The sequence below is a fragment of the Archocentrus centrarchus genome, chromosome 10, assembly GCF_007364275.1.
Source record: "Archocentrus centrarchus isolate MPI-CPG fArcCen1 chromosome 10, fArcCen1, whole genome shotgun sequence".
Taxonomy (NCBI): Eukaryota; Metazoa; Chordata; class Actinopteri; order Cichliformes; family Cichlidae; genus Archocentrus; species Archocentrus centrarchus.
The window spans coordinates 16,416,712-16,442,145 of NC_044355.1; the positions used below are offsets into that span (position 1 = coordinate 16,416,712).

Sequence of the window (25,434 nt, forward strand, 5' to 3'; positions counted from 1 at the left end):
CATGTGTGTGTATAGATATAAATCTGAAATTTTCAAGAGACATGAAAAGCAATTTTTTTCCTCAGTGATGTGTATTAGGGAATTAGGGGAATTCAGTTTCATTGCATGCGATGTAGCTTTCCCAAAAAGGATCAAATAGAAACAAAACAAATAAAAATAATTAAGGAAATACCTATTTGCCAAGATATAACCTTGTACTCGTGTAACAGGTTTTAATAAAAAAAAAAAAACTGGCGCACAGAGTTCAGCAGTAACATTGCATTTCAGCACCACAGATAGCATTGTAGCTACAACCATGACCCCATGCACTGTGCCGTAAAGCCGACACGAGCTGAAAAAAAAAAAAAAAAAACACAAATATGAGCATGGCCGCTCAGTACTTGGGTCGGGAATTTATGTTAAAAAAAAAAACAATATTACAGTAAACACCCATGTTAACAGCCGTGACAAATAGAAATTTTTACTTTCATTTATTTTGAGGGTCTGATCACTTGTTAAAGTGCAGTTCAGTTAAATCTAAACTGTAAACCGAAAGCACTTAAATAAAAAAACTCAAAACCACATACCTTTTCTTTATTAGGTAAGGTCTGAGTCCTGGTAAAAGTGTCTCCTCCGGTAATACTGATCAGTTCTCCATCTACAGGTGGAAACGCGGCGGGGAAAACCACTACATCACTTTTGAGTGTGTCTGAGCTGAAACACACGTCATACTGCTGAGTAGCTTTAGAGTAAGACCAGCTCCCGTCAGGGTGGGTGGTGATCATTGGGGCGCTGTACCTGCTGAAACTGCCGTCTGTCCTGTGGCATTTGACTGCTATTAAACTGATGAGACTCAGCAGAAAGATGATGGACACGGACACAATGGTGATCAGCAGATACAGGTTCAAATCAGAGAACTTTTCCTCCTTTATAGGCACGTGCCTGAACTGGATTTCAGCCGTGCTTTCAACTACCACCATATCAATAGACACAGTAGCTGACAGGGAGGGTTCTCCGTTATCAGAGACCAAGACCACCAAGGGGTGAGTTTTCAGGTCATTGTCACTCATTCTCCTCTTAGTCCTGATCTCCCCGGTGCTGGTTCCGATCCTGAACAGGTTGTTTCCTTTGGACTCAGACAGGTGATAAGAAAGCAGCGCATTGTATCCAGAGTCTGCATCTACAGCCCTGATCTTTGCCACAAAGTATCCCGCTTCAGCAGAATAGGGGATGCTCTCACTGTTAACGGAGCCGTACTCAGAGTAGGGTGCAAGAATTGTTGGATTATTATCATTTTCATCCAGAATAAAAACGTTGACCGTCACGTTGCTGCTGAGCGGAGGAACACCAGAGTCTGTGGCCTGAACTTTAAACTGAAACGTCTTTAACTCCTCATAGTTGAAAGACTGCAGGCTGATAATATCTCCAGTCTCTGAATTCATGTTTACAACAGTTGAAATCGGAAATCCTTTCGGAAAGTTCTCAATTAAGGAATAAGTTAACTTGGCATTTTCATTTGTATCAGCATCATGTGCTGTTACTTTAGTGATCTTGTCTCCCACTTTACTGTTCTCTTTCACGTAAATATTCACATTGCCTTCTGGAAAACTGGGTGCATTATCATTAATGTCAGAAATGTACACAGTGATTACAACAGTGCTCGAAAGAGGCGGACTACCTTCATCGGTAGCAGTAATAGTCAAATTATACTGTGGTACAGTCTCCCTGTCAAGCTGACCGTCAACTATCAATGAGTAATAGTTTTTGTAATTTGACTGTAATTTAAAAGCGACCGAATCTTTAATTTTACAAGTAGTGAGACCATTTTGCCCTCCGTCTTTATCAGTTACAGTCACAAGTGCAACTACTGTTCCAATTTCAGCATTTTCCTTTACTGGGCTCATAAGTGAAGTTACTGAAATCTGTGGTGCATTGTCATTGACATCGACAACCTCTACTAGCACTTTAGAATAACCACTGCGGGGGGAAGCGCCTTGATCTGTGGCACGTACTCGAAATTCATATGCGATGTTTTCCTCGTAATTCAGGTTACCCTTCAGAATTATTTCACCGCTTTCAGGAATAACAATGAATTTTTCAGGGGAGTCTACATTTCCTCTTTTCATTAACGAATATCTGACGTCTGAGTTTGAACCCTCGTCTAAATCGGTTGCATTTAATTTAAGTATTGTTGTACCTACGGCCACATTTTCGCTGACGGTGACTTTATGAAGCGGTTTGCTAAATGAAGGCGTGTTATCATTAACATCTATCACGTTCACAAAAATCTGCATGGTGCCAGATCTCGCAGGCTTTCCTCCGTCTACGGCGGTTAATGTTAATTTAATCATGGATTGTTTCTCTCGGTCTAAAGCTTTCTGCAGCACTAACTCAGCAGACAGATGGTCCCCTCCGCTACTTACATCGATGGAGAAATGCTCGTTCGGATTTAATTTATAGGTTTTCACTGAATTGCTGCCAGTGTCTGCATCCTGAGCTGCTGGGAGCGGGTACCTCTCTCCCGTTGAAGACGATTCGGAGATATTAAACACATGGATTTGTTCAATGAATGCCGGAGCGTTATCGTTGATGTCCAAAATGCTGACTTCAATGCGACAAATATTCATGGGATGGTTTAATAATCCCTCTATATTTAAAGAACACTTTGGTAAATAAGGACAAAGCTCTTCTCGGTCTATCCTATCGGCAACAAACAAAGCTCCTGTTCGCAAATTAGCTTCAAAATATGTCTTACTGTGTCCCGATACAATCCGAAATCCTCGTTCCTCTAGTTGTTGTGTATTAATATTTAAATCCTTCGCGAGATTACCCACTACCGTGCCTTTTCCCACTTCCTCAGAAACGGAATAAGAAATCTGAGCTACACAGCAGCCAGATAAACAAAGAATAATGGCGAACCACATCCATTCGCCCTCTCTGTAGTGTCGGCGACTCATCCTGTTTAATAAAGATAATAATCCAGGTATTCATTCACAAAAGCAAACAAATACCCGAAAGACAGCCAAGCTCTCCATATGTGGGGACCATCTTTCAAGAGGACGCAATTCACAAACCTCCGCCCGGTGAAACGCACAGACTGTTTCTTATTTCCCCAACAGTGAAGGGGGAGTTTTAGCTCATAATTTACAGAAGTGAGTTTGTGGTCAAGGGTGACATCTAGTGCTTCTTTTATAGACAAAAGTGGATTCTTCAGAGATTGTTTTCTTGAATAACACACCAAAAAAAGATGATTAGCTTCCATAAAATATTACTTTCTGTATTTCAGAAAACTTAATGAACACTGAAAAAAGCCAAGTAAATTGGGACTACACAAAACAGAAGAATTTTAAGTAGAAAAGAGAAAAATATTCACATTCAGTGAATATATTATCAGTTATATGACTCACGATTTTGCGTTTGCCGGTGAACACACTAGACACTATAATTTAAAAAGGTACGGGTTATGAACCAGATGATAATTTATGAGCACATAACTTCATAATGTTACTGCCTATTATGCAAACTGGTGTGCAGGCTCACAGATGAGCTATTTCGCGTGTTATATGAGTTTATAAAGCCAAACATGAAAGACTTACAAACTGACATCAGCACCATGGAGAGCGCCTTTCCTATTGCTCCTCTGCAGACAATATGAACACTGGTCATTTATGCAACATGACACTTTTTAAATTGTTAGTTGATTAAAAAAAAGTTAATGTGGGCAATCAGACTTGCACCATTCATCTATTAAAACACAGCTATGTGATCTACTTTTCCTGTGTGAACGCACGTATTTTTCCGTTATTTAAGTCACGTGATGGATTTTAATGAATGGAACATTTTCATGCATTACAGGGAGTTCATTCAATATATTTCTCAATCACGTTATATGGATGTAAACAACAAACAGGGGTGGTGTCCCATAAAGATTGTGCAATCCCTTGAAATACATTTAGAGATTGAAAGCATCTTACCTTTTCTTTATTAGGTAAAGTTTGAGTCCTGGTAAAAGTGTCTCCTCCATTAATACTGATCAGTTCTGCATCTACAGGTGGAAACGCAGCGGGGAAAACCACGACGTCACTCTTGAGTGTGTCTGAGCTGAAACACACGTCATACTGCTGAGTAGCTTTAGAGTAAGACCAGCTCCCGTCAGGGTGGGTGGTGATCATTGGGGCGCTGTACCTGCCAAAACTGCCGTCTGTCCTGTGGCATCTGACTGCTATTAAACTGATGAGACTCAGCAGAAAGATGACGGACACCGACACAATGGCGATCAACAGATACAGGTTCAAATCAGAGAAGCTGTCCTCCTTTATAGGCACGTGTCTGAACTGAGTCTGGATTTCAGCCGTGCTTTCAACCACCACCACATCAATAGACACCGTAGCTGACAGGGAGGGTTCTCCATTATCAGACACCAAGACCACCAGGGGGTGAGTTTTCAGGTCATTGTCACTCATTCTCCTCTTAGTCCTGATCTCGCCGGTGCTGGTTCCGATCCTGAACAGGTTGTTTCCTTTGGGCTCAGACAGGTGATAAGAAAGCAGCGCATTGTATCCAGAGTCTGCGTCTACAGCCCTGATCTTTGCTACAAAGTATCCCGCTTCAGCAGAATAGGGGATGCTCTCACTGTTAACAGAGCCGTGCTCAGAATAGGGTGCGAGAATAGTGGGACTGTTGTCATTTTCATCCAGGATTAAAACGTTGACTGTGACGTTGCTGCTAAGCGGAGGAACACCAGAGTCTGTGGCCTGAACTTCAAACTGGAACGTTTTTAACTCCTCATAATTGAAAGACTGCAGGCTGACTATATCTCCAGTCTCTGAATTTATATTTACCATTGTAGACACCGGCAGTGAGTTACTGTTACTGTCTAATGAATATCTCACCTGACTATTCCGGTCAGTGTCCGCATCATGTGCAGTTACCCTTTTTATAATCGCCCCAATTTTACTGTTTTCCTTGACGTAGAGGTTTACCACAGATTCTGGGAAATGAGGCGAGTTGTCATTTATATCAGAAACGTGAACAGTAATGACAGTTGTGTTCACGAGGCGAGGACTCCCTCCATCAGTCGCTGAAACTGTGACGTTGTACTGGGATGTAATTTCTCTGTCAAGAGCCCCGTCAACAACTAAAGAATAATAGTTTTTGTAGTTGGTTTCTAGTTTAAAGGGAACATTATTTATTATTTTACATTTCACTTCCCCATTTTTACCACCATCACGGTCGAGGACGGATATAAGTGCAATCGCAGTACCCACACCTGCGTCCTCCTTTACACTACTGACAAGTGATGTTACTGTTATCTCTGGAGCGTTGTCATTTACATCTATTACTTCAACCAGCACTTTACAGTGGGCAGACATAGGTGGCTGGGCTTTATCGTTAGCTTCTGCGCGAATCTCAAATGCTGTATATTCCTCATAATCAACAGTATTTTTGACTGTGATCGCTCCCGTTACAGGATCAATATGAAAAATCTCTAATATACGAGCCTGTCCTTTACTTCTTAAGGAATACGTGATCTCAGCGTTTGTTCCCTCATCTGCGTCTGTTGCATTTAGTGTAATCACGTTTGTCCCGACTGGTGTATTCTCGAATAAACGAGTTTTGTACAAGGGGGTACTAAACACTGGTGGGTTATCATTTATATCTAAAACATGTATTATAACCTGTGACGTACCAGATCTGAACGGAGACCCTCCATCGATAGCAGTAACTGTGAGATTTATCACAGGCTGCTTCTCTCGGTCCAGCGTTTTCTGTAAGACCAATTCAGCAGACACGCTATCTTCTCCTTTGATTGTAGCGAGAGAAAAATATTCGTTTGGTGTCAGCTTAAACGCGTTAACCATATTCTTCCCTACATCTGCATCGATAGCCTCAGACAAAACAAATTTCATCCCAGGCAGAGTATTCTCTGCTATATCTATGATCTGAGACCTTTCCGTGAATAACGGGTCGTTGTCGTTAACATCGAGAATATTTATTTCTAAGCGATACAGCTTCAAAGGATTGTTTATCACAGCTTCTACACTGACTGTGCATTTTAGGGTATTCGTACAAAGCTCCTCTCTGTCTACTCTCTCATTAACGTAGAGAACACCGGTTTTTAGATTTACCTCGAAATATTTTCTTTTAGAGCCACTAACAATTTGAAACATGCGAGATTCCAATTCCTGAAGGCTGAGATTTAGATCCTTAGCGATATTTCCGACAGAAGTCCCAACATCCACTTCCTCAAACACGGAATAGGAGAGCTGCACAGACTGCGCTTCCCAACAGCACTCCAGCAGCACAAGCATCAGATATGAAACAAAAGACATCCTCATTTGCATGTGCTTAATTCCACAACGCAATCCAAACGCAGATCCAAACAAGATCATATCCACACGAATTTTAAAGTTAATAAAAATACATGTTCAGATATGCGCAAAAGTATAGTGTACATATAAAATAACAGATACACCCTCGGTCCTTTCGCGCCGTCTTTGTGACAAAATCTAAAGATCCAAATCTTCTGGTACTACTGGGAGGAGCATGAACCTACACCACATAAAATCTCAGTGTCACAGTCTATAGTGCCACCAAGTGGACATCGGCCAGAACTACCTTGATGTCGTTTTCATTAAAAGCAAAGGGATTTTTGTAAGCTAGTCTCAGTGTTTCAGATTCGTGTTAACTACTGGTAAACTATATATGTGAAATGTTAATAAAAATAATTCAATACTGTAGGTAAATCAAGTTGATAAAATGGTTGATTATATCTCACACTGAACAGGAGAAAAGTCAAAAATTGATTCGGCTACATATACAACACATATGCACACTAGTGAATCTACCGTGCTTCGTGCTTTTTGCAAACAGAGAAAAGCAAATGTCAAAAAGGGTTCCAAACTGTAGTGTGTATACTGGTTAAATTCTACAATGGAGTAATACAATTGCCAATGTTACAAATCGCTTTAACAGGTGGTCTACGTCCTTCTAAGTGTCTCCGTGAAATACAGGTGCAACTTTTGATTTTTAGTTACAGTTGCCCAAACACCTTCACAAAAGAAAACATGCCCTTACCTTTTCTTTGTTAGGTAAAGTCTGAGTCCTGGTAAAAGTGTCTTCTCCGTTAATACTGATCAGCTCACCATCTACAGGTGGAAACGGGGCGGGGAAAACCACTACGTCACTCTTGAGTGTGTCTGAGCTGAAACACACGTCATACTGCTGAGTAGCTTTAGAGTAAGACCAGCTCCCGTCAGGGTGGGTGGTGATCATTGGGGCGCTGTACCTGCCAAAACTGCCGTCTGTCCTGTGGCATCTGACTGCTATTAAACTGATGAGGCTCAGCAGAAAGATGACGGACACCGACACAATGGCGATCAGCAGATACAGGTTCAAATTAGAGAAACTGTCCTCCTTTATAGGCACGTGTCTGAACTGAGTCTGGATTTCAGCTGAGCTTTCAATCACCACCACATCAATAGACACAGTAGCTGACAGAGAGGGTTCTCCGTTATCAGAGACCAAGACCACCAGGGGGTGAGTTTTCAGGTCATTGTCACTCATTCTCCTCTTAGTCCTGATCTCGCCGGTGCTGGTTCCGATCCTGAATAGGTTGTTTCCCTTGGGCTCAGACAGGTGATAAGAAAGCAGCGCATTGTATCCAGAGTCTGCGTCTACAGCCCTGATCTTTGCCACAAAGTATCCCGCTTCAGCAGAATAAGGGATGCTCTCACTGTTAACAGAGCCGTGTTCAGAGTAGGGCGCGAGAATTGTTGGATTATTATCATTTTCATCCAGGATTAACACGTTGACAGTGACGTTGCTGCTGAGCGGAGGAACACCAGAGTCTGTTGCCTGAACTTTAAAGTGAAACGCTTTTAACTCCTCATAGTTAAAAGAGTGCATGCTGACTATATCTCCAGTCTCCGAATTAACTGTTATCATTGAAGTCGTTGGTGTGTTCTTGGGAGAACTGCTAATCAAATAATACACGGATTTTGCATTTTCATTTAAATCCAAATCTGTGGATGTCAGTTTATGAATAGTTGTCCCAATCGGACTGTTTTCTTTCACATAAAGAGTAATCGTGGAGTCCGGAAATTTAGGAGGGTTGTCATTTACATCAGAAACGTGAATAGTGATTAGACTTGTGCTGGACAGAGAGGGCGTCCCTTCATCTGTAGCTTCAATTGATATATCATACCGAGAAACACTCTCTCTGTCAAGAGGCCCGTCCACTAACAAAGAATAATAGTTTTTGTAGTTGGATTTTAATTTAAATGGCACAGAACCTGTTATCCTACAGGCGGTCATGCCATTTTTGCCCCCGTCTTTATCGGTTACAGTCACCATAGCAACAGCTGTGCCTATTTCAGCATCCTCTTTCACTGGAGTCATGAGTGAAGACACCGCTATTTCTGGAGCATTGTCATTAACGTCAATAACTTCGACTAAAACTTTGCAATGTGCACTGCGCGGAGGATTGCCTTTGTCTCGGGCCTGAACGCGGATCTCATATGCTTGGTTTTCCTCATAATCGATATTGCCTCTCACAGTAATTTCCCCGGTATTATTATTCAGGGCAAATTTGTCGTCGGGGTTTAAACGTCCCCTTTCTGTAAATGTGTACACGACCTGACCATTAATACCATCATCTAAATCAGTCGCAGTCAGTGTTAATAACGATGTGCCGATATTTGCGTTTTCAACCACTTGGACCTTGTAAAGAGATTTGCTGAAGACTGGAGAATTATCATTCACATCAAGAACATTAACTTCTATTTGTAAAATCCCCGTTTTGGGAGGTTTTCCTCCATCTATCGCAATCAGAGTGAGCTCTATAATAGCTTGTTTTTCTCGGTCCAACGCTTTCTGCAACACTAACTCAGCAGACACACTCTGATCACCAATGCTCTGTATATCCAAAGAGAAATAATCATTCGTGTTCAATTTGTATGTTTTCACTGAGTTAGCACCTACATCAGTGTCATGCGCTATCGGGAGTGGATGCCTTTCTCCGACATATGAAGACTCATACATATCAATTGTAGATTTGTCTTCCAGGAAAGACGGGGCATTGTCATTAATATCATTGATTACAACTTCAATTCGATGAAGACTCCGAGGATTACTCAATATGGCCTCTATATTTAAAGAGCACTTTACCGTATTAGGACAGAGCTCCTCCCGATCTATTCTCTCGCTAACAAAAAGTACTCCAGATTCATGATTGATATCAAAATACGTTTTTTTATACCCAGATGTAATCTGAAGACCTGCTGACTGGAGCTGCTGCACACTGAGATTTAAATCCTTCGCTAGATTTCCCACCGCGGTGCCTTTGTCCACCTCCTCTAAAATGGAATAGGATATCTGAGCCACGGACCACTCGCAGACACAAAGAAGACTGAGTAACAGACTCCAAATATTATCCCATTGTCTTCGAGCAGCCATCGCTGTTTATGCAAAAGTAATGAATCCTGATTTGTGCTTCCTTGCCAGTAACACCAAATATGAAAAATATATCTTCATGAGTCCATTGTCGCCAAGTATCCTCACTCTCCAGGACCGCGATCGTCTGTGTTCTGCTTTCACAAAGCAATGCCAGATGATGACGTTTCATCTTTTCGTCACGAAGTGAGGAGGAGTTTCCAATCACTGATGACAAGATTTTTTGTATGGTCTCTAGCGACATCTTTTGTCACTTTTGTATTCAGTGAGGTCGGCCGAAATACAAGATTTATTTTTAATTATAATAAGGTAAAACAGAAATAAATCCCGTGCTGAGTAGTCCCCGAGTTACAGTTCTTGTGTGCGAAATATAATAAATTCGATTTATTATTCATTAACATATCTATTTTTGTACACACTCCTCGTTTTCAAGTCACCAAGGACGAGACAAGGCCTATAAACTTCAATATTCAGCACAACGGACAGCACCAGAATAACATCACGGAACAGAAGAAAGCTGCGGTCAGCACCATGGACAGCCGATTGATGCAGTTTGAGTGCATGTAGTTGAATTGCTAACCACAATTAGTACCTATGAATTTATCAACAAGAAAAAAAAAAGAGCGATCAAACCATATGCCAGCAAGCTTTATGTGGCAGACAGGCAACAAATCAAAAGCATAGGATGCCCTTTAAAAGTGATAAAAGTGGATAAGAACAATTTACCTCTTAAGTTTTAAACATGAATGCTTTTAATACTTTAGGCCAAACACTTAAAGTGTGCAACCCAGATGCGTCTTCTATTTTTTTTCAACATAATATGGGTACAAAATAAAGAAAAAGCTCACTCCTTCAGAGTGACATTTCCTTACCTTTTCTTTATTAGGTAAAGTCTGAGTCCTGGTAAAAGTATCTCCTCCATTAATACTGATCAATTCAGCATCTACAGGTGGAAACGGAACGGGGAAAACCACTACGTCACTCTTGAGTGTGTCTGAGCTGAAACACACATCATACTGCTGAGTAGCTTTAGAGTAAGACCAGCTCCCGTCAGGGTGGGTGGTGATCATTGGAGCGCTGTATCTGCCGAAACTGCCGTCTGTCCTGTGGCATTTGACTGCTATTAAACTGATGAGACTCAGCAGAAAGATGACGGACACCGACACAATGGCGATCAGCAGATACAGGTTCAAATCAGAGAAGCTGTCCTCTTTTATAGGTACGTGTCTGAACTGAGTCTGGATTTCAGATGAGCTTTCAACCACCACCACATCAATAGACACAGTAGCTGACAGAGAGGGTTCTCCGTTATCGGAAACCAAGACCACCAGGGGGTGAGTTTTCAGGTCATTGTCACTCATTTTCCTCTTAGTCCTGATCTCGCCGGTGTTGGTTCCGATCCTGAACAGGTTGTTTCCTTTGGGCTCAGACAGATGATAAGAAAGCAGCGCATTGTATCCAGAGTCTGCATCTACAGCCCTGATCTTTGCCACAAAGTATCCCGCTTCAGCAGAATAGGGGATGCTTTCACTGTTAACGGAACCGTGTTCAGAATAGGGCGCAAGAATTGTTGGATTATTATCATTTTCATCCAGGATTAACACGTTGACAGTGACGTTGCTGCTGAGCGGAGGAACACCAGAGTCTGTGGCCTGGATTTTGAACTGAAACGCTTTTAACTCCTCATAGTTAAAAGATTGCAAGTTTATTATATCTCCTGTCTCTGAGTTGATGTTTACCATTGTAGGGACAGGGAGTGATTTACTATTACTGTCTAAAAGTGAATAGCTAACCTTGCCGTTGTTGCTAATGTCAATATCGACTGCAGTCACCGTTTTTATAACTGTTCCAGCTTTACTGTTTTCTTTCATATAAACATCTATCAAAGGTTCTGGAAAACATGGAGCATTATCGTTAACATCAGAAAGGTAAACAGTGATAACAGTAGTGTTGGACAAAGGAGGGCTCCCGTCATCGGTAGCTGAAATTGTGATATTGTACTGTGAGGTCTCTTCTCTGTCTAGATGTCCGTCCACAACTAAAGAATAATAATTTCTGTAATTTGTCTCCATTTTGAACGGAACCTTATTTAAGATTGCACATTCCACTTCACCATTTTTACCACTATCTCTGTCTAGAATGGAAACAAGCGCTACAGCAGTACCCATTTCAGCGTCCTCTTTCACTGCATTGAGAAGTGACGTCACGGTGATTTCCGGAGCGTTGTCATTTACATCTATTACTTCAACCAGTACTTTACTGTGAGCAGCCATGGGAGGCTGGCCTTTGTCTCTAGCTTCTGCTCTGATCTCGAAAGCTTTTCTTTCCTCATAGTCGATTTTGCCTTTTACTGAAATGACCCCTGTCTCAGGGTCAATTTTGAAAATATCCAAAATATGATCCTGATCCTTACTTCGTAGAGAGTACACTATTTCACTATTTGTTCCTTCATCAGCGTCAGTCGCATTTAAGGTGAAGATTGTAGTGCCAACCGGACTATTTTCGAGGGCTTTAATTTTGTAAAGCGTACTACTAAATATTGGTGCGTTATCATTATTGTCTAACACGTTTATTTCAATTTCTGATGTCCCCGTGTTTGGCGGAGACCCTCCGTCTACTGCTGTTAACAAAAGCTGTATATTTGCCTTTTTCTCACGATCCAAGGCTTTCTGTAGCACTAACTCCGGAGATATACTCTCGCCTCTTTTATGTGTCGCAAGACTGAAATACTCAGTCGCACTGAGCTTATACGTACTAACACCGTTTTTACCCACATCAGCGTCGCTTGCCTCTGATAATGCAAATTTAAATCCAGTTACTGTATTCTCTGCAATGTCCAGTATTTGAGATTTTGTATTAAAAGACGGAGAGTGGTCGTTAACATCTCTAATTTCTATTTCCACGCGGTAAAGCTTTAACGGGTTGTTTATCACAGCCTCTACGGTAACAGTGCATTTAGGCTCATCTGTACAAAGCGCCTCTCTATCTATCCTCTCATTGACATATAGAAATCCGGTCTTTAGATTTACCTCAAAGTGTTTCTTTTTAGATGCAACAATCTGAAACAAACGGGGCCTCAAATCCTGCACGGTGAGGTTTAGATCCTTGGCGATATTGCCGACAGTAGTACCCGGATTTACCTCCTCAGAAACGGAATAGGAGAGCTGTGCAGACGCCGCTTCCCAGTAACAAGCCAACAGCACAATTAAAAGAAATGTGACAATAGGTCTTCTGCTTTTCGGTAAATGCATATTTCCGTCGGAAAAGAACAAATACAATATCCACAAAACTGTTTCCAGCGGGGAATGGTGAGATGCGACAAAAGTCAAGGCGATTGTGATTTATTTAAAGACACTCCATTATGCCGTGCCTTCCCTTTCCTTGTCTCTTTGTAATGAAAACCCAAGCTATTCCGTTTTTTTTTGTTTTTTTTTTCTCCCCCCTCTGGGAGGAGCATCCACATTTCTGTGCTACGGTCTACAGCGTCGCTGCGTGGTAATTTGAAGAAACTGCGCACATTGTTAACTACTGTAAAATATCCCTCCTCACTTAAACATGCTTACAGTCACACAATTGCAAACTACTATGAGTTATTTTAAGTACGTTAAAAATATCAGTGTATTTCAAGTTCAGGCACCATGGACTTTGGCACTGTAGTGAAGATTCTGTTGTCCTATTTCTCTGTTGGATCATCCAAACAGCTGATAGTTTCAATAGATAATCAATAAGGTCATCATTCTCAAACAAGTGAAACACCACGTCTTTTAAGTTTAAAATCACCAAGCAGCACTGTAACAGCTAATGTTTGCACTATATTTTCAAAATAAAATAAATACTCAACTTTAAAATCTGACATCATAAATAGTATTTATGTTGAAATGGTAATGCAAAAATCAAATTTTTCCTGGTACTTAGTGGTCCCGATATAAGCATACAGGTAAACTCATCAACACTGCACAAATTAAAAACCTTGTTGACTCTTTTTGGAGTTCTTGCTAAAAAACAAAACAAAACAAAAAAAAAAAACAAAAAAAAAAACGGCAACAGCTCCACACAGTATATTACGGATATGTTATGGGGCGAGGTAAAACACACTCCCAAACTTTTGTTCAGGACCACAGACAGCGACAGCGAAGTGTGCAGCCAGCAGTCAGAAGAAAGGACACTGCAACAATACATGTCAAGCACTCTGAACAAGAACCACAACGGCTATTTAACCTGAACAAGCCCACTACAAAGAAAATATTGTAACGTTGTAAACACACTTCCACAGTCGGCGATGTTCACAACAAAGGTCATCTTTATTAGCAGAAAAACGGCTGCTGTAGGCCACAGCCACGCCAACCACAACTACAACAACGGAACAGCAACACACACACACAGGCAAGCTCTCGGTCTTTTCTCTCTCTCCATGCTGCCTTCACGAACCTCCCGAACAGTCCGAAATCCCACAACATCAACACGCTCTCTAACTAAGAGAATCGCTACAATATTTTTGCCTAAATAGTACAATGTATTAAGTGTTATCTCAGTGTTAATTATCATAATACATGGAAGGAAATAATGAGACGTAAATTAGCCATTGGCCTTACCTTTTCTTTGTTAGGTAAAGTCTGAGTTCTGGTAAAAGTGTCTCCTCCGTTAATACTGATCAGCTCACCATCTACAGGTGGAAATGCAGCGGGGAAAACCACTACGTCACTCTTGAGTGTGTCTGAGCTGAAACACACGTCATACTGCTGAGTAGCTTTAGAGTAAGACCAGCTCCCGTCAGGGTGGGTGGTGATCATTGGGGCGCTGTACCTGCCGAAACTGCCGTCTGTTCTGTGGCATCTGACTGCTATTAAAATGATGAGGCTTAGCAGAAAGATGACGGACACCGACACAATGGCGATCAGCAGATACAGGTTCAAATCAGAGAAGCTGTCCTCTTTTATAGGTACGTGTCTGAACTGAGTCTGGATTTCAGATGAGCTTTCAACCACCACCACATCAATAGACACAGTAGCTGACAGAGAGGGTTCTCCATTATCAGAAACCAAGACCACCAGGGGGTGAGTTTTCAGGTCATTGTCACTCATTTTCCTCTTAGTCCTGATCTCGCCGGTGTTGGTTCCGATCCTGAACAGGTTGTTTCCTTTGGGCTCAGACAGATGATAAGAAAGCAGCGCATTGTATCCAGAGTCTGCGTCTACAGCTCTGATCTTTGCCACAAAGTATCCCGCTTCAGCAGAATAGGGGATGCTTTCACTGTTAACGGAACCGTGTTCAGAATAGGGCGCAAGAATTGTTGGATTGTTATCATTTTCATCCAGGATTAACACATTGACAGTGACGTTGCTGCTGAGCGGAGGAACACCAGAATCTGTTGCCTGAACTTTGAACTGGAATGCTTTTAACTCCTCGTAGTTAAAAGGTTGTAGGCTGACTATATCCCCAGTCTCTGGGTTAATGCTAATCATTGTAGACAGTGTCACTGCTTTTTCACTGGCTAATGAATATCTCACCTGACCATTTTCACCAGCGTCAGCGTCAGTTGCAGATACTACTTTTAAAACTGTCCCGACTGGACTGTTTTCTACCACATACATATTAATCATAGTATCTGCAAATAAAGGTGCGTTGTCATTTACATCAGAAACCTGAATAATAACTACGTTGCTGCTAGCGAGAGGGGGGGTGCCTTCATCCGTAGCTTTAATAGTGATATTATAGTGGGAAATTAATTCCCTGTCTAGAGTGCCACCAATAACCAAAGAGTAATAATTTTTGTAATTTATCTCTAATTTAAAGGGAACCGAATTCAATATCTCGCATTTGACTTCACCGTTTTTTCCCCCGTCTTTGTCGAGAACCGAAACAAGTGCAATGGCAGTACCAGTTTCAACGTCCTCCTTAACTGTACTGAGAAGTGGCGTCACTGTGATGTCGGGGGCATTGTCATTTAGATCCACCACCTCTATGAGTACTTTACATTGTGCTGTTAGGGGAGGCTGGCCTTTGTCAGTAGCCTGCACACGAATTTCAAAAGCTGGATTTGTTTCAAAGTCAATGATGCCTCTAACTGTTATTATTCCTGTTTGCGAATTAATTTCAAAGATTTCTAATACATTATCCTGATCTTTCGAATTTAGTAAATATACAATGTCTTTGTTTGTCCCCTCATCAGCATCAGTTGCAGTCACCGTTGCTACTGTAGTGCCTAATGGTGCATTTTCTATAATATTTGTTTTATACAGTGTTTTAGAAAAGGTTGGGAAATTGTCATTGTTATCCAGAACATTAATGATGATTTCTGATGTTCCGGATTTGGGGAGTGTTCCCCCGTCTACAGCGGTCAGCGTGAGTTTAATTACATCCTGCTTTTCCCGATCTAGGACCTTGCGGAGGACTAATTCAGCAGACACAGTCTCACCTTTGTGCACCGATAATGAAAAATACTCATTCTGGTTCAGCTTGTATGTGTTAATACCATTTTTCCCCACATCAGCATCATAGGCCGACAGCACGGGAAATGTAGCTCCCGGCAACACGCTCTCTGCAATGTCGATAGTTTGAGATTTGGCAGTGAAAGACGGGGAATTATCGTTTACGTCAAGAATATTCACTTCAATACGGTAAAGTTTCAGTGGATTGTTTATCACAGCCTCCATATTTATTGTGCATTTTGTAGCTTTAGCGCAAAGCTCTTCCCTGTCTATTCTCTCACTCAAGTAGAGAAAACCTGTCTTCAAATTTACATCGAAATACCTCCTTTTTGATCCGGTAACAATCTGAAACATCCGTGACTCCAAATCCTGTACATTTAGATTCAGGTCTTTGACGAGATTTCCAACGGAAGACCCCAGGTTTACCTCCTCAGACACGGAATATGAGAGCTGCCCGGATACCGCTCCCCAGTTATACTCCAAGATAACAAGCACTAGATACAACCCGAAGGACGTCTTTCTTCTCGGCAGATGCATAATTCCATACAATGAGAACAAAGCATGGATCCTTATGTCGGTCTGTTTGTCACTTTTGGGGGCCGAAATATATTCTGTAAGACCAAGTTAAATGCCAGAGCATTTTTCTGTATCCATCCCTCTCCGTCCTGCGTCTCATTCTAACAAAGCGCAGACAAAATGATCCTTTTAATGTGGGAGGGGCCTCTACCCATCAGCGACCAGCTGGCGGTGTTACGGTCTAGACTGTCGCCTCATGGTCATTTGAAATAACTACAGTGTAATGGAATAAACACAATCAAATACTGCTTTTGTGTTTGAACTCGCCAGAATTGTAATTAATCGCGTCACCCACAGCGTCTTCCTTTGTACTGTAAGGTCTTTTAACCCAGTACAACGTAATCGCTACATATTTAAGGACCATGGAGAGAGAATCATTAAGTTGCTGCAAGCACTCATAGGATGAATACTCAGCCCTTAATTGTTTGACCTTACTGAAAACACTATACCAAGGCACATGTTCAACAACCTCGAAAACTGAGTCTGGGTTATTGCAAAACAAAATAGAATTAATACTATAAACATAGTTCATAAGTCAGCAAATACACACTGCTTCATAACAAAAATGTTGTCGCTTTTTTGGGTACTTTTTATGTTATGAACTTGTAACCACAGCTTTAGTACAGCAAAATATAATAATAATATGACTAAATAATATTGCATTTTCATTTTAATTTAAACATCGATGGATAACGTTTTTATTTAAAAAATAATAATAATAAATTACTGCCACTACTGAGAATCTTCATTATTTTGATGCAGTTAAGAGAGTTTATTTATTATTTGATACTTTTTACACTTCCCTGATTTGGCCCAAAATGGCTGGTGATTGTTGGCAAAAGTCTCCTATAAGAGGCTAGAGTTTCGGAAGACTGTAAGAACAGCCCAGAGGAAGTGACAGAGCCTCATTCCCTTACAGACCATTTGAATAACAGCTAGCTAAAAGTTTTGTTGTTTTTTTTTTTTTTTTTTTTTTTTATCTTTTTAAAATGACCATCAAAATATGTTGTCTACAGCAGGTCACAGTTTTTACCATAAGTGACTGTTATAACAAATTTTAAATGCAACACTAAAAATCCCAGACGTGAATATACTCTAAGATTAATAAATTGAAACTCAAGCAAACATTAAAAATAAAAAACTAAAGTTTAAATTATATTTTCAACTTTATGTTACAGCTCAGCTTACATTTCTACAAAGGTTTAGCCTTACCTTTTCTTTATTAGGTAAAGTCTGAGTTCTGGTAAAAGTGTCTCCTCCGTTAATACTCATCAGTTCTGCATCTACAGGTGGAAACGGGGCGGGGAAAACCACTACGTCACTTTTGAGTGTATCTGAGCTGAAACACACGTCATACTGCTGAGTAGCTTTAGAGTAAGACCAGCTCCCGTCAGGGTGGGTGGTGATCATTGGGGCGCTGTACCTGCCGAAACTGCCGTCTGTCCTGTGGCATCTGACTGCTATTAAACTGATGAGGCTCAGCAGAAAGATGACGGACACCGACACAATGGCGATCAGCAGATACAGGTTCAAATCAGAGAAGCTGTCCTCCTTTATTGGCACATGTCTGAAGTGAGTCTGGATTTCAGCCGTGCTTTCAACCACCACCACATCAATAGACACAGTAGCTGACAGGGAGGGTTCTCCATTATCAGAAACCAAGACCACCAAGGGGTGAGTTTTCAGGTCATTATCACTCAGTCTTCTCTTAGTCCTGATCTCGCCGGTGTTGGTTCCGATCCTGAACAGGTTGTTTCCTTTGGGCTCAGACAGGTGATAAGAAAGCAGCGCATTATATCCAGAGTCTGCGTCTACAGCCCTGATCTTTGCCACAAAGTATCCCGCTTCAGCAGAATAGGGGATGCTCTCACTGTTAACAGAGCCGTGCTCAGAGTAGGGCGCCAGAATCGTGGGACTGTTGTCATTTTCATCCAGGATAAAAACGTTGACAGTGACGTTGCTGCTGAGCGGAGGAACACCAGAGTCTGTGGCCTGAACTGTAAACTGAAACGTTTCTAACTCCTCATAGTTAAAAGACTGCAGGCTGACTATATCTCCAGTCTCTGAGTTGATGTTAATCATCGTAGATAACGGTACTGGGTCACTGCTACTTTGTAAAAACGAATAGGTCACGTGTCTATTTCGATCAACGTCTGCATCAGTTGCTGACACTGTTTTAATTACTGATCCTACTGGACTGTTTTCTTTCACATAGATTTTGATCACATCTTCTGTAAATTCGGGTTTGTTATCATTTACATCAGAAACATGAACAGTTATTACACTCTTGCTGGAGAGAGGTGGGCTGCCTTCATCAGTGGCAATGATGCTGATGCTGTAATGAGATACAGTCTCTCGATCAAGAGGCCCGTCCACAACTAATGAATAAGAATTCTTATAATTTAACTGTAGTTTAAAAGGAATATTGTTGGAAATCTTACAGGTCACCATCCCATTTTTGCCTCCATCTTTATCAAATACTGAAACGAGAGCAATGGCGGTGCCAACTGATGCATCCTCTTTAACAGTGTTCACCAGTGATGTGACTGAAATTTCTGGTGCATTGTCATTGATGTCTAAAACTTCAATCAATAATTTGGCGTGTGATGTCATCGGAAAAACGGCCCTATCACTGGCTTGTACTCGAAGTTCAAAAGCATTATTCTCTTCAAAGTCAATAGTCTCTTTATTTGTTACAGTACCCGTTTTTCCATCTATACTAAACAGATGAGTTTGTTTCCCTTTGTCTATTTTGATAAAAGAATATGATATCTGTCCGTTCTGATCTGCATCTAAGTCAGTAGCATTCAGGGTGATTATTGATGTCCCTATATTCACATTCTCATACACTCTGGCTTTATACAGCGTTTGACTAAAAACAGGAGGATTATCATTAATATCTAACACATTGACTATAATAGTCATACTTCCAGATTTAGCAGGGGTTCCTCCATCATTGGCAGTCAGTGTCAGTTGAATCACAGACTGTTTTTCTCTGTCTAAAACTTTCTGAAGCACCAGTTCGACCGTTATACTTTCTCCTTTATGTGTAGCCAGAGAAAAATGTTCATTTTGACTAAGCTTGTACGCATTTACTGAGTTTCTTCCAACGTCTGCATCATGAGCTCGTTTCAGTAAGAATTTCGCTCCGGCTGCTGTGTTCTCAGTAATATTAATTGTCTGGGAGGTGCTCTCAAATGATGGCGAATTATCATTCACATCCAATATATTTATGTCAATACGGTACAGTTTCAGTGGATTATTTATAACAGCTTCTACACTCAGTGAGCATCTGGGTTCCTCACCGCAAAGCTCTTCTCGATCAATTCTCTCGTTAACATAGAGGACTCCAGTCTTTAGATTTACCTCGAAATATTTTTTCTTTGATCTAGCAACGATCTGAAACACGCGAGGCTCCAAATCCTGGATACTGATGCTCAGATCTTTAGCGATATTTCCGACAATAGTCCCCAGATTCACCTCCTCTGAGACGGAGTAAGAGAGTTGCCCAGAAACCGTTTCCCAGTAACAATCCAGCAGCACGACGGCGATATATATCCACACAGAGCTCCTTCTGTGCGGTAAATCCATAATTACACACGAGACAAAGGTACACGAGGCCACCTCCGGATAATAAGTACGAAATAAAGATGAACGAATAATTATTCCAAAGCAATATTTTCCATGGTTGCAGATGAACAAGAGAACCGTTCTTTGTCGCCCGACCTCCTTTTGTAACAAAGCCCAAACGCATCATCTGCTGAATCTGGGAGGGGAGGAGCCCGAAGTCACAAAACAGAAATGTGGCGGTCTGTACTGTCCCCGTGTGGACATTTGCCCTAACTACGTTAAACATTAACAAAATCGGCGGAAATGAGTGTACTGTAGATTAAGCTTACCGTTAACGTGACGAGAAAGTTGACCATCCATCCATCAATCCATCCATTCTCTATAAATGTTAAATCTATAGGGGTTTGTTCAACCAAGTTGTCACAGTTGTGAAACATTATCTACCATTTATTAACTATGGGAAAACACATTCATAAACACTGTACATGAACCCGATAAAGACACGTACATAAATTGCGTCCAGCACCACGGAGAGCGGTGCACGAGTTAAGTCGGCTGTGAAAAATACCTGATTATGTAAGCGTCAACAGCGAGGTGCAGTACATGCTGTCGGCTTGCAAACTCATCAATCACGATTTCTTCTCGTTTTTGTTATTTTACTCACAACTAAAAAAGTGTGTAAATGCCTTGCTAAGGATTTTCTGTAGGTACCAAGGATGATTGCAATTAACAGCTACAATTAACAAATAACAAAACTGCATTATGTTTTAAATTTTTCAAACAAAAAAGTGCGGCAATAAATACCAAATTGAATCCCTCCTTACCTTTTCTTTGTTCGGTAAAGTCTGAGTCCTGGTAAAAGTGTCTCCTCCGTTAATACTGATCAGTTCACCATCTACAGGTGGAAACGGGGCGGGGAAAACCACTACGTCACTCTTGAGTGTGTCTGAGCTGAAACACACGTCATACTGCTGAGTAGCTTTAGAGTAAGACCAGCTCCCGTCAGGGTGGGTGGTGATCATTGGGGCACTGTACCTGCTGAAATTGCCGTCTGTCCTGTGGCATCTGACTGCTATTAAACTGATGAGGCTCAGCAGAAAGATGACGGACACCGACACAATGGCGATCAGCAGATACAGGTTCAAATCAGAGAAGTTGTCCTCCTTTATAGGCACGTGTCTGAACTGAGTCTGGATTTCAGCCGTGCTTTCAACCACCACCACATCAATAGACACAGTAGCTGACAGAGAGGGTTCTCCATTATCAGAAACCAAGACCACCAGGGGGTGAGTTTTCAGGTCATTGTCACTCATTCTTCTCTTAGTCCTGATCTCGCCGGTGTTGGTTCCAATCCTGAACAGGTTGTTTCCTTTGGGTTCAGACAGGTGATAAGAAAGCAGCGCATTATATCCAGAGTCTGCATCTACAGCCCTGATCTTTGCCACAAAGCATCCTGCTTCAGCAGAATAGGGGATGCTCTCACTGTTAACGGAGCCGTGCTCAGAGTAGGGTGCAAGAACTGTGGGACTGTTGTCATTTTCATCGAGGATAAAAACGTTGACAGTGACGTTGCTGCTGAGCGGAGGAACACCAGAGTCTGTGGCCTGAACTTTAAACTGAAACGTTTTTAACTCCTCATAGTTAAAAGACTGCAGGCTGACTATATCTCCAGTGTTCGAGTTGATGTTAATCATCGTAGATAACGGTACTGGATCACTGCTACTTTGTAAAAACGAATAAGTCACCTGACTATTTTGATCAATATCTGCATCAACTGCTGACACTGTTTTAATTACTGATCCTACTGGACTGTTTTCTTTCACATAGACGTTGATCACATCTTCTATAAATACAGGTTTGTTGTCATTTACATCAGAAACGTGAACGGTTGTGACACTCGTGCTGGAGAGAGGTGGGCTGCCCTCATCAGTCGCAGTGATGCTGATGTTGAAATGAGATGCAGTTTCTCGGTCAAGAGGACCGTCCACAACTAATGAATATGAATTCTTATAATTTAATTGCAGTTTAAAAGGAATATTGTTGGAAATCTTACAGGTCACCATCCCATTTTTACCTCCATCTTTATCAAATACTGAGACAAGAGCAATGGCGGTGCCAATTGTTGCGTCCTCTTTAACAGTGTTCACCAGTGATGTGACTGAAATTTCAGGTGCATTGTCATTGACGTCTAAAACTTCAATCAATAATTTGGCATGAGAAATCATTGGAAAAACGGCCCTATCACGGGCTTGTACTCGAAGTTCAAAAGCATTATTTTCTTCAAAATCGATATTTTTTTTATTTGTTACGGTCCCCGTTTGTTCATCTATAACAAACAGATCAGTGTTTTTTCCTTTACCGACTTCGCTAAATGAAAACAGCACTTGTCCATTTGGGCCTTCGTCTAAATCTGTCGCATTTAATTTTATTATTGATGTGCTAATTTCAACATTCTCATAAACTCTTGCTTTATAAAGCTTTTGGCTGAAAATAGGAGGATTGTCGTTAATATCTAACACGTTGACAATAATATTCATACTTCCAGATTTAGCAGGTGTTCCTCCATCGATTGCTGTCAGTGTGAGTTTAATCACCGTCTGTTTTTCTCTGTCTAAAACTTTATGAAGCACCAATTCAGGAGTTACGCTCTCTTCTTTATTTGTAGCCAATGAAAAATGTTCGTTTTGACTAAGCTTGTAGGTATTTAAACTATTTTTACCAACGTCTGCATCGTGAGCTTGATGTAGAGGAAACTTTGCCCCTACTGCTGTGTTCTCAGTTATGTTTATTACTTGTGATGTGCTCTGAAAAGATGGGGAATTATCATTCACATCTAAAAAGTTTATTTCAATACGGTGCAATTTAAGTGGGTTATTTATAACAGCTTCTACACTCAGTGAGCATTTGGGTTCATCGCCGCAAAGCTCTTCTCGATCTATTCTCTCGTTAACGTAGAGGACTCCAGTCTTTAGATTTACCTCGAAATATTTTTTCTTTGATCCAGCAACGATCTGAAACACGCGAGGCTCCAAATCCTGCACACTGATGCTCAAATCCTTGGCGATATTTCCGACAACAGTCCCCAGATTCACCTCCTCTGAGACGGAGTAAGAGAGCTGCCCAGAAACCGTTTCCCAGTAACAATCCACCAGCACGAAGACGAGATATATCCACACATAGCTCGATCTGCCCCGTATATTCATTATTAGATTCAACGAGAAAAGGCATACAGGTAGGCCTGGTGTGTAACGTCACTAAATATTAAAATTAAAAAGGAGTAATGTAAGACAGCAGCGTTTTCCGCACCGTTCTTTTTCGCCCTCTAAATCTCTTTGTCTCAATCGACTGAGAAACATTGTCATCCTGTATATCTAGGAGGAGCCCCGAGCCGCCAAAGAAGACGTTGAAATCTGAAGGTCTACAATGTCCCCATGTGGACACTTGCGAGAACCACACTCACCATTCAACATGTCATTAATTGTACCTCTCATGAAAAAGCTCTGAAAAATTTACCCCAGTAAAAGATGCTGCCATTTTGATATCATATGTCATTCGTTTATTCTTGTTTTTCATACAGTAAAGGCCATTTCTCTTGAAAGCTAACTTTGAAGTGAAGGAAAATGTGGAACCTCGTTATTGTGATTTAACTGATTTTTTTTTTTTTAAATGGAATAATAATCAATCATCTCAGCAAATGTTCTATATTTTGTATATGTATTTTGTATTTCTATATTTTTCTGCCTGTATAAGAGAGACCACATGTTTCCAAGCAATGTCACAACACCAGGGAGAGGGATATTCACTTTGAAAGGCAAAATTGAATTCAAATAAAAATACAAAAAAACGAAGCAGGCCTTCATTAGCATACTGTCGTTTTGGAAGTGGCATTAATGCATTTTATGTTTCCTGAATTCTTGACCTACCTTTTCTTCATTTAAATCTAAAAACGAGTTAATCTTTTTTATTTAAAATGGAAAAATAAATATGTAAGGCATGAATCTACCATGAAGAGTAGTGATTACATTTTCAACACTGTACAAGATATGTGTCAATTTACTGATCATGGTACACACATAACATGACATCGTCAAGAAAAAAGTTATTCAGACACTTGGGTTCAGGACCATGAAAACTGAACAACAGGTTACAATGACTGACAGCCACCCAGCCGTCATTTAGACGAAGAACTCACTGACAGATGTGCAGCGGGTAAAAGTATATTTTAGCCTACTGGAATACATGCATGGAATACGTTTATGCATGGAATCTATTTTAAATGACTGTTTTTTGTTGAGTTTTTAGTTATCTACTAAATGAAAAAGAAACTCAAAATAGGATACGTAAAATTGTACCATTTTATATCCAGTCACCAACACTGAAATGCTGCATGTACTTAATAAGATTGTGCTCTTACCTTTTCTTTGTTCGGTAAAGTCTGAGTCCTGGTAAAAGTATCCCCTCCATTAATACTGATCAGCTCATCATCTACAGGTGGAAACGCAGCGGGGAAAACCACTACGTCACTCTTGAGTGTGTCTGAACTGAAACACACGTCATACTGCTGAGTAGCTTTAGAGTAAGACCAGCTCCCGTCAGGGTGGGTGGTGATCATTGGGGCGCTGTACCTGCTGAAACTGCCGTCTGTCCTGTGGCATCTGACTACTATTAAACTGATGAGGCTCAGCAGAAAGATGACGGACACCGACACAATGGCGATCAGCAGATACAGGTTCAAATCAGAGAAACTGTCCTCCTTTATAGGCACGTGTCTGAAGTGAGTCTGGATTTCAGCCGTGCTTTCAACCACCACCACATCAATAGACACAGTAGCTGACAGAGAGGGTTCTCCGTTATCAGAAACCAAGACCACCAAGGGGTGAGTTTTCAGGTCATTGTCACTCATCCTCCTCTTAGTCCTGATCTCGCCGGTGCTGGTTCCAATCCTGAACAGGTTGTTTCCTTTGGGCTCAGACAGGTGATAAGAAAGCAGCGCATTGTATCCAGAGTCTGCGTCTACAGCCCTGATCTTTGCCACAAAGTATCCTGCTTCAGCAGAGTAGGGGATGCTCTCACTGTTAACAGAGCCGTATTCAGAATAGGGTGCAAGAATCGTGGGACTGTTGTCATTTTCATCGAGGATAAAAACGTTAACAGTGACGTTGCTGCTGAGCGGAGGAACACCAGAGTCTGTGGCCTGAACTTTAAATTGGAACGTTTTTAACTCCTCATTGTTAAAAGACTGCAGGCTGACTATATCTCCAGTGTTCGAGTTAATGTGAATCATCGTAGATAACGGTACTGGGTCACTGCTACTTTGTAAAAACAAATAAGTCACCTGACCATTTTGATCAATATCTGCATCAGCTGCTGACACTGTTTTAATTACTGATCCTACTGGACTGTTTTCTTTCACATAGACGTTGATCAC

At 41.1% G+C, this 25,434-nt stretch overlaps 1 protein-coding gene across 21 annotated transcripts in view; it reads right to left on the reverse strand.

Annotated features, from left to right (window-relative positions):
* LOC115787293 (protocadherin alpha-C2-like) overlaps positions 1–25,434 on the reverse strand; it is a 195,950-nt gene that overhangs the window by 60,269 nt on the left and 110,247 nt on the right. The window contains exon 1 of one of the 21 annotated variants that reach the window (XM_030739933.1): positions 20,831–23,209. The exons of 14 other annotated variants lie outside the window; for them this stretch is intronic. In XM_030739933.1, coding sequence (XP_030595793.1) covers positions 20,831–23,209 — 2,379 coding nt within the window. Of the gene's footprint in view, positions 1–566; positions 2,937–3,953; positions 6,425–7,056; positions 9,553–10,304; positions 12,721–14,024; positions 16,510–17,648; positions 20,122–20,830; positions 23,210–25,434 lie in introns of those variants that run through there. 6 more of the 21 variants (XM_030739937.1, XM_030739939.1, XM_030739934.1 and 3 more) reach the window with 6 other exon arrangements.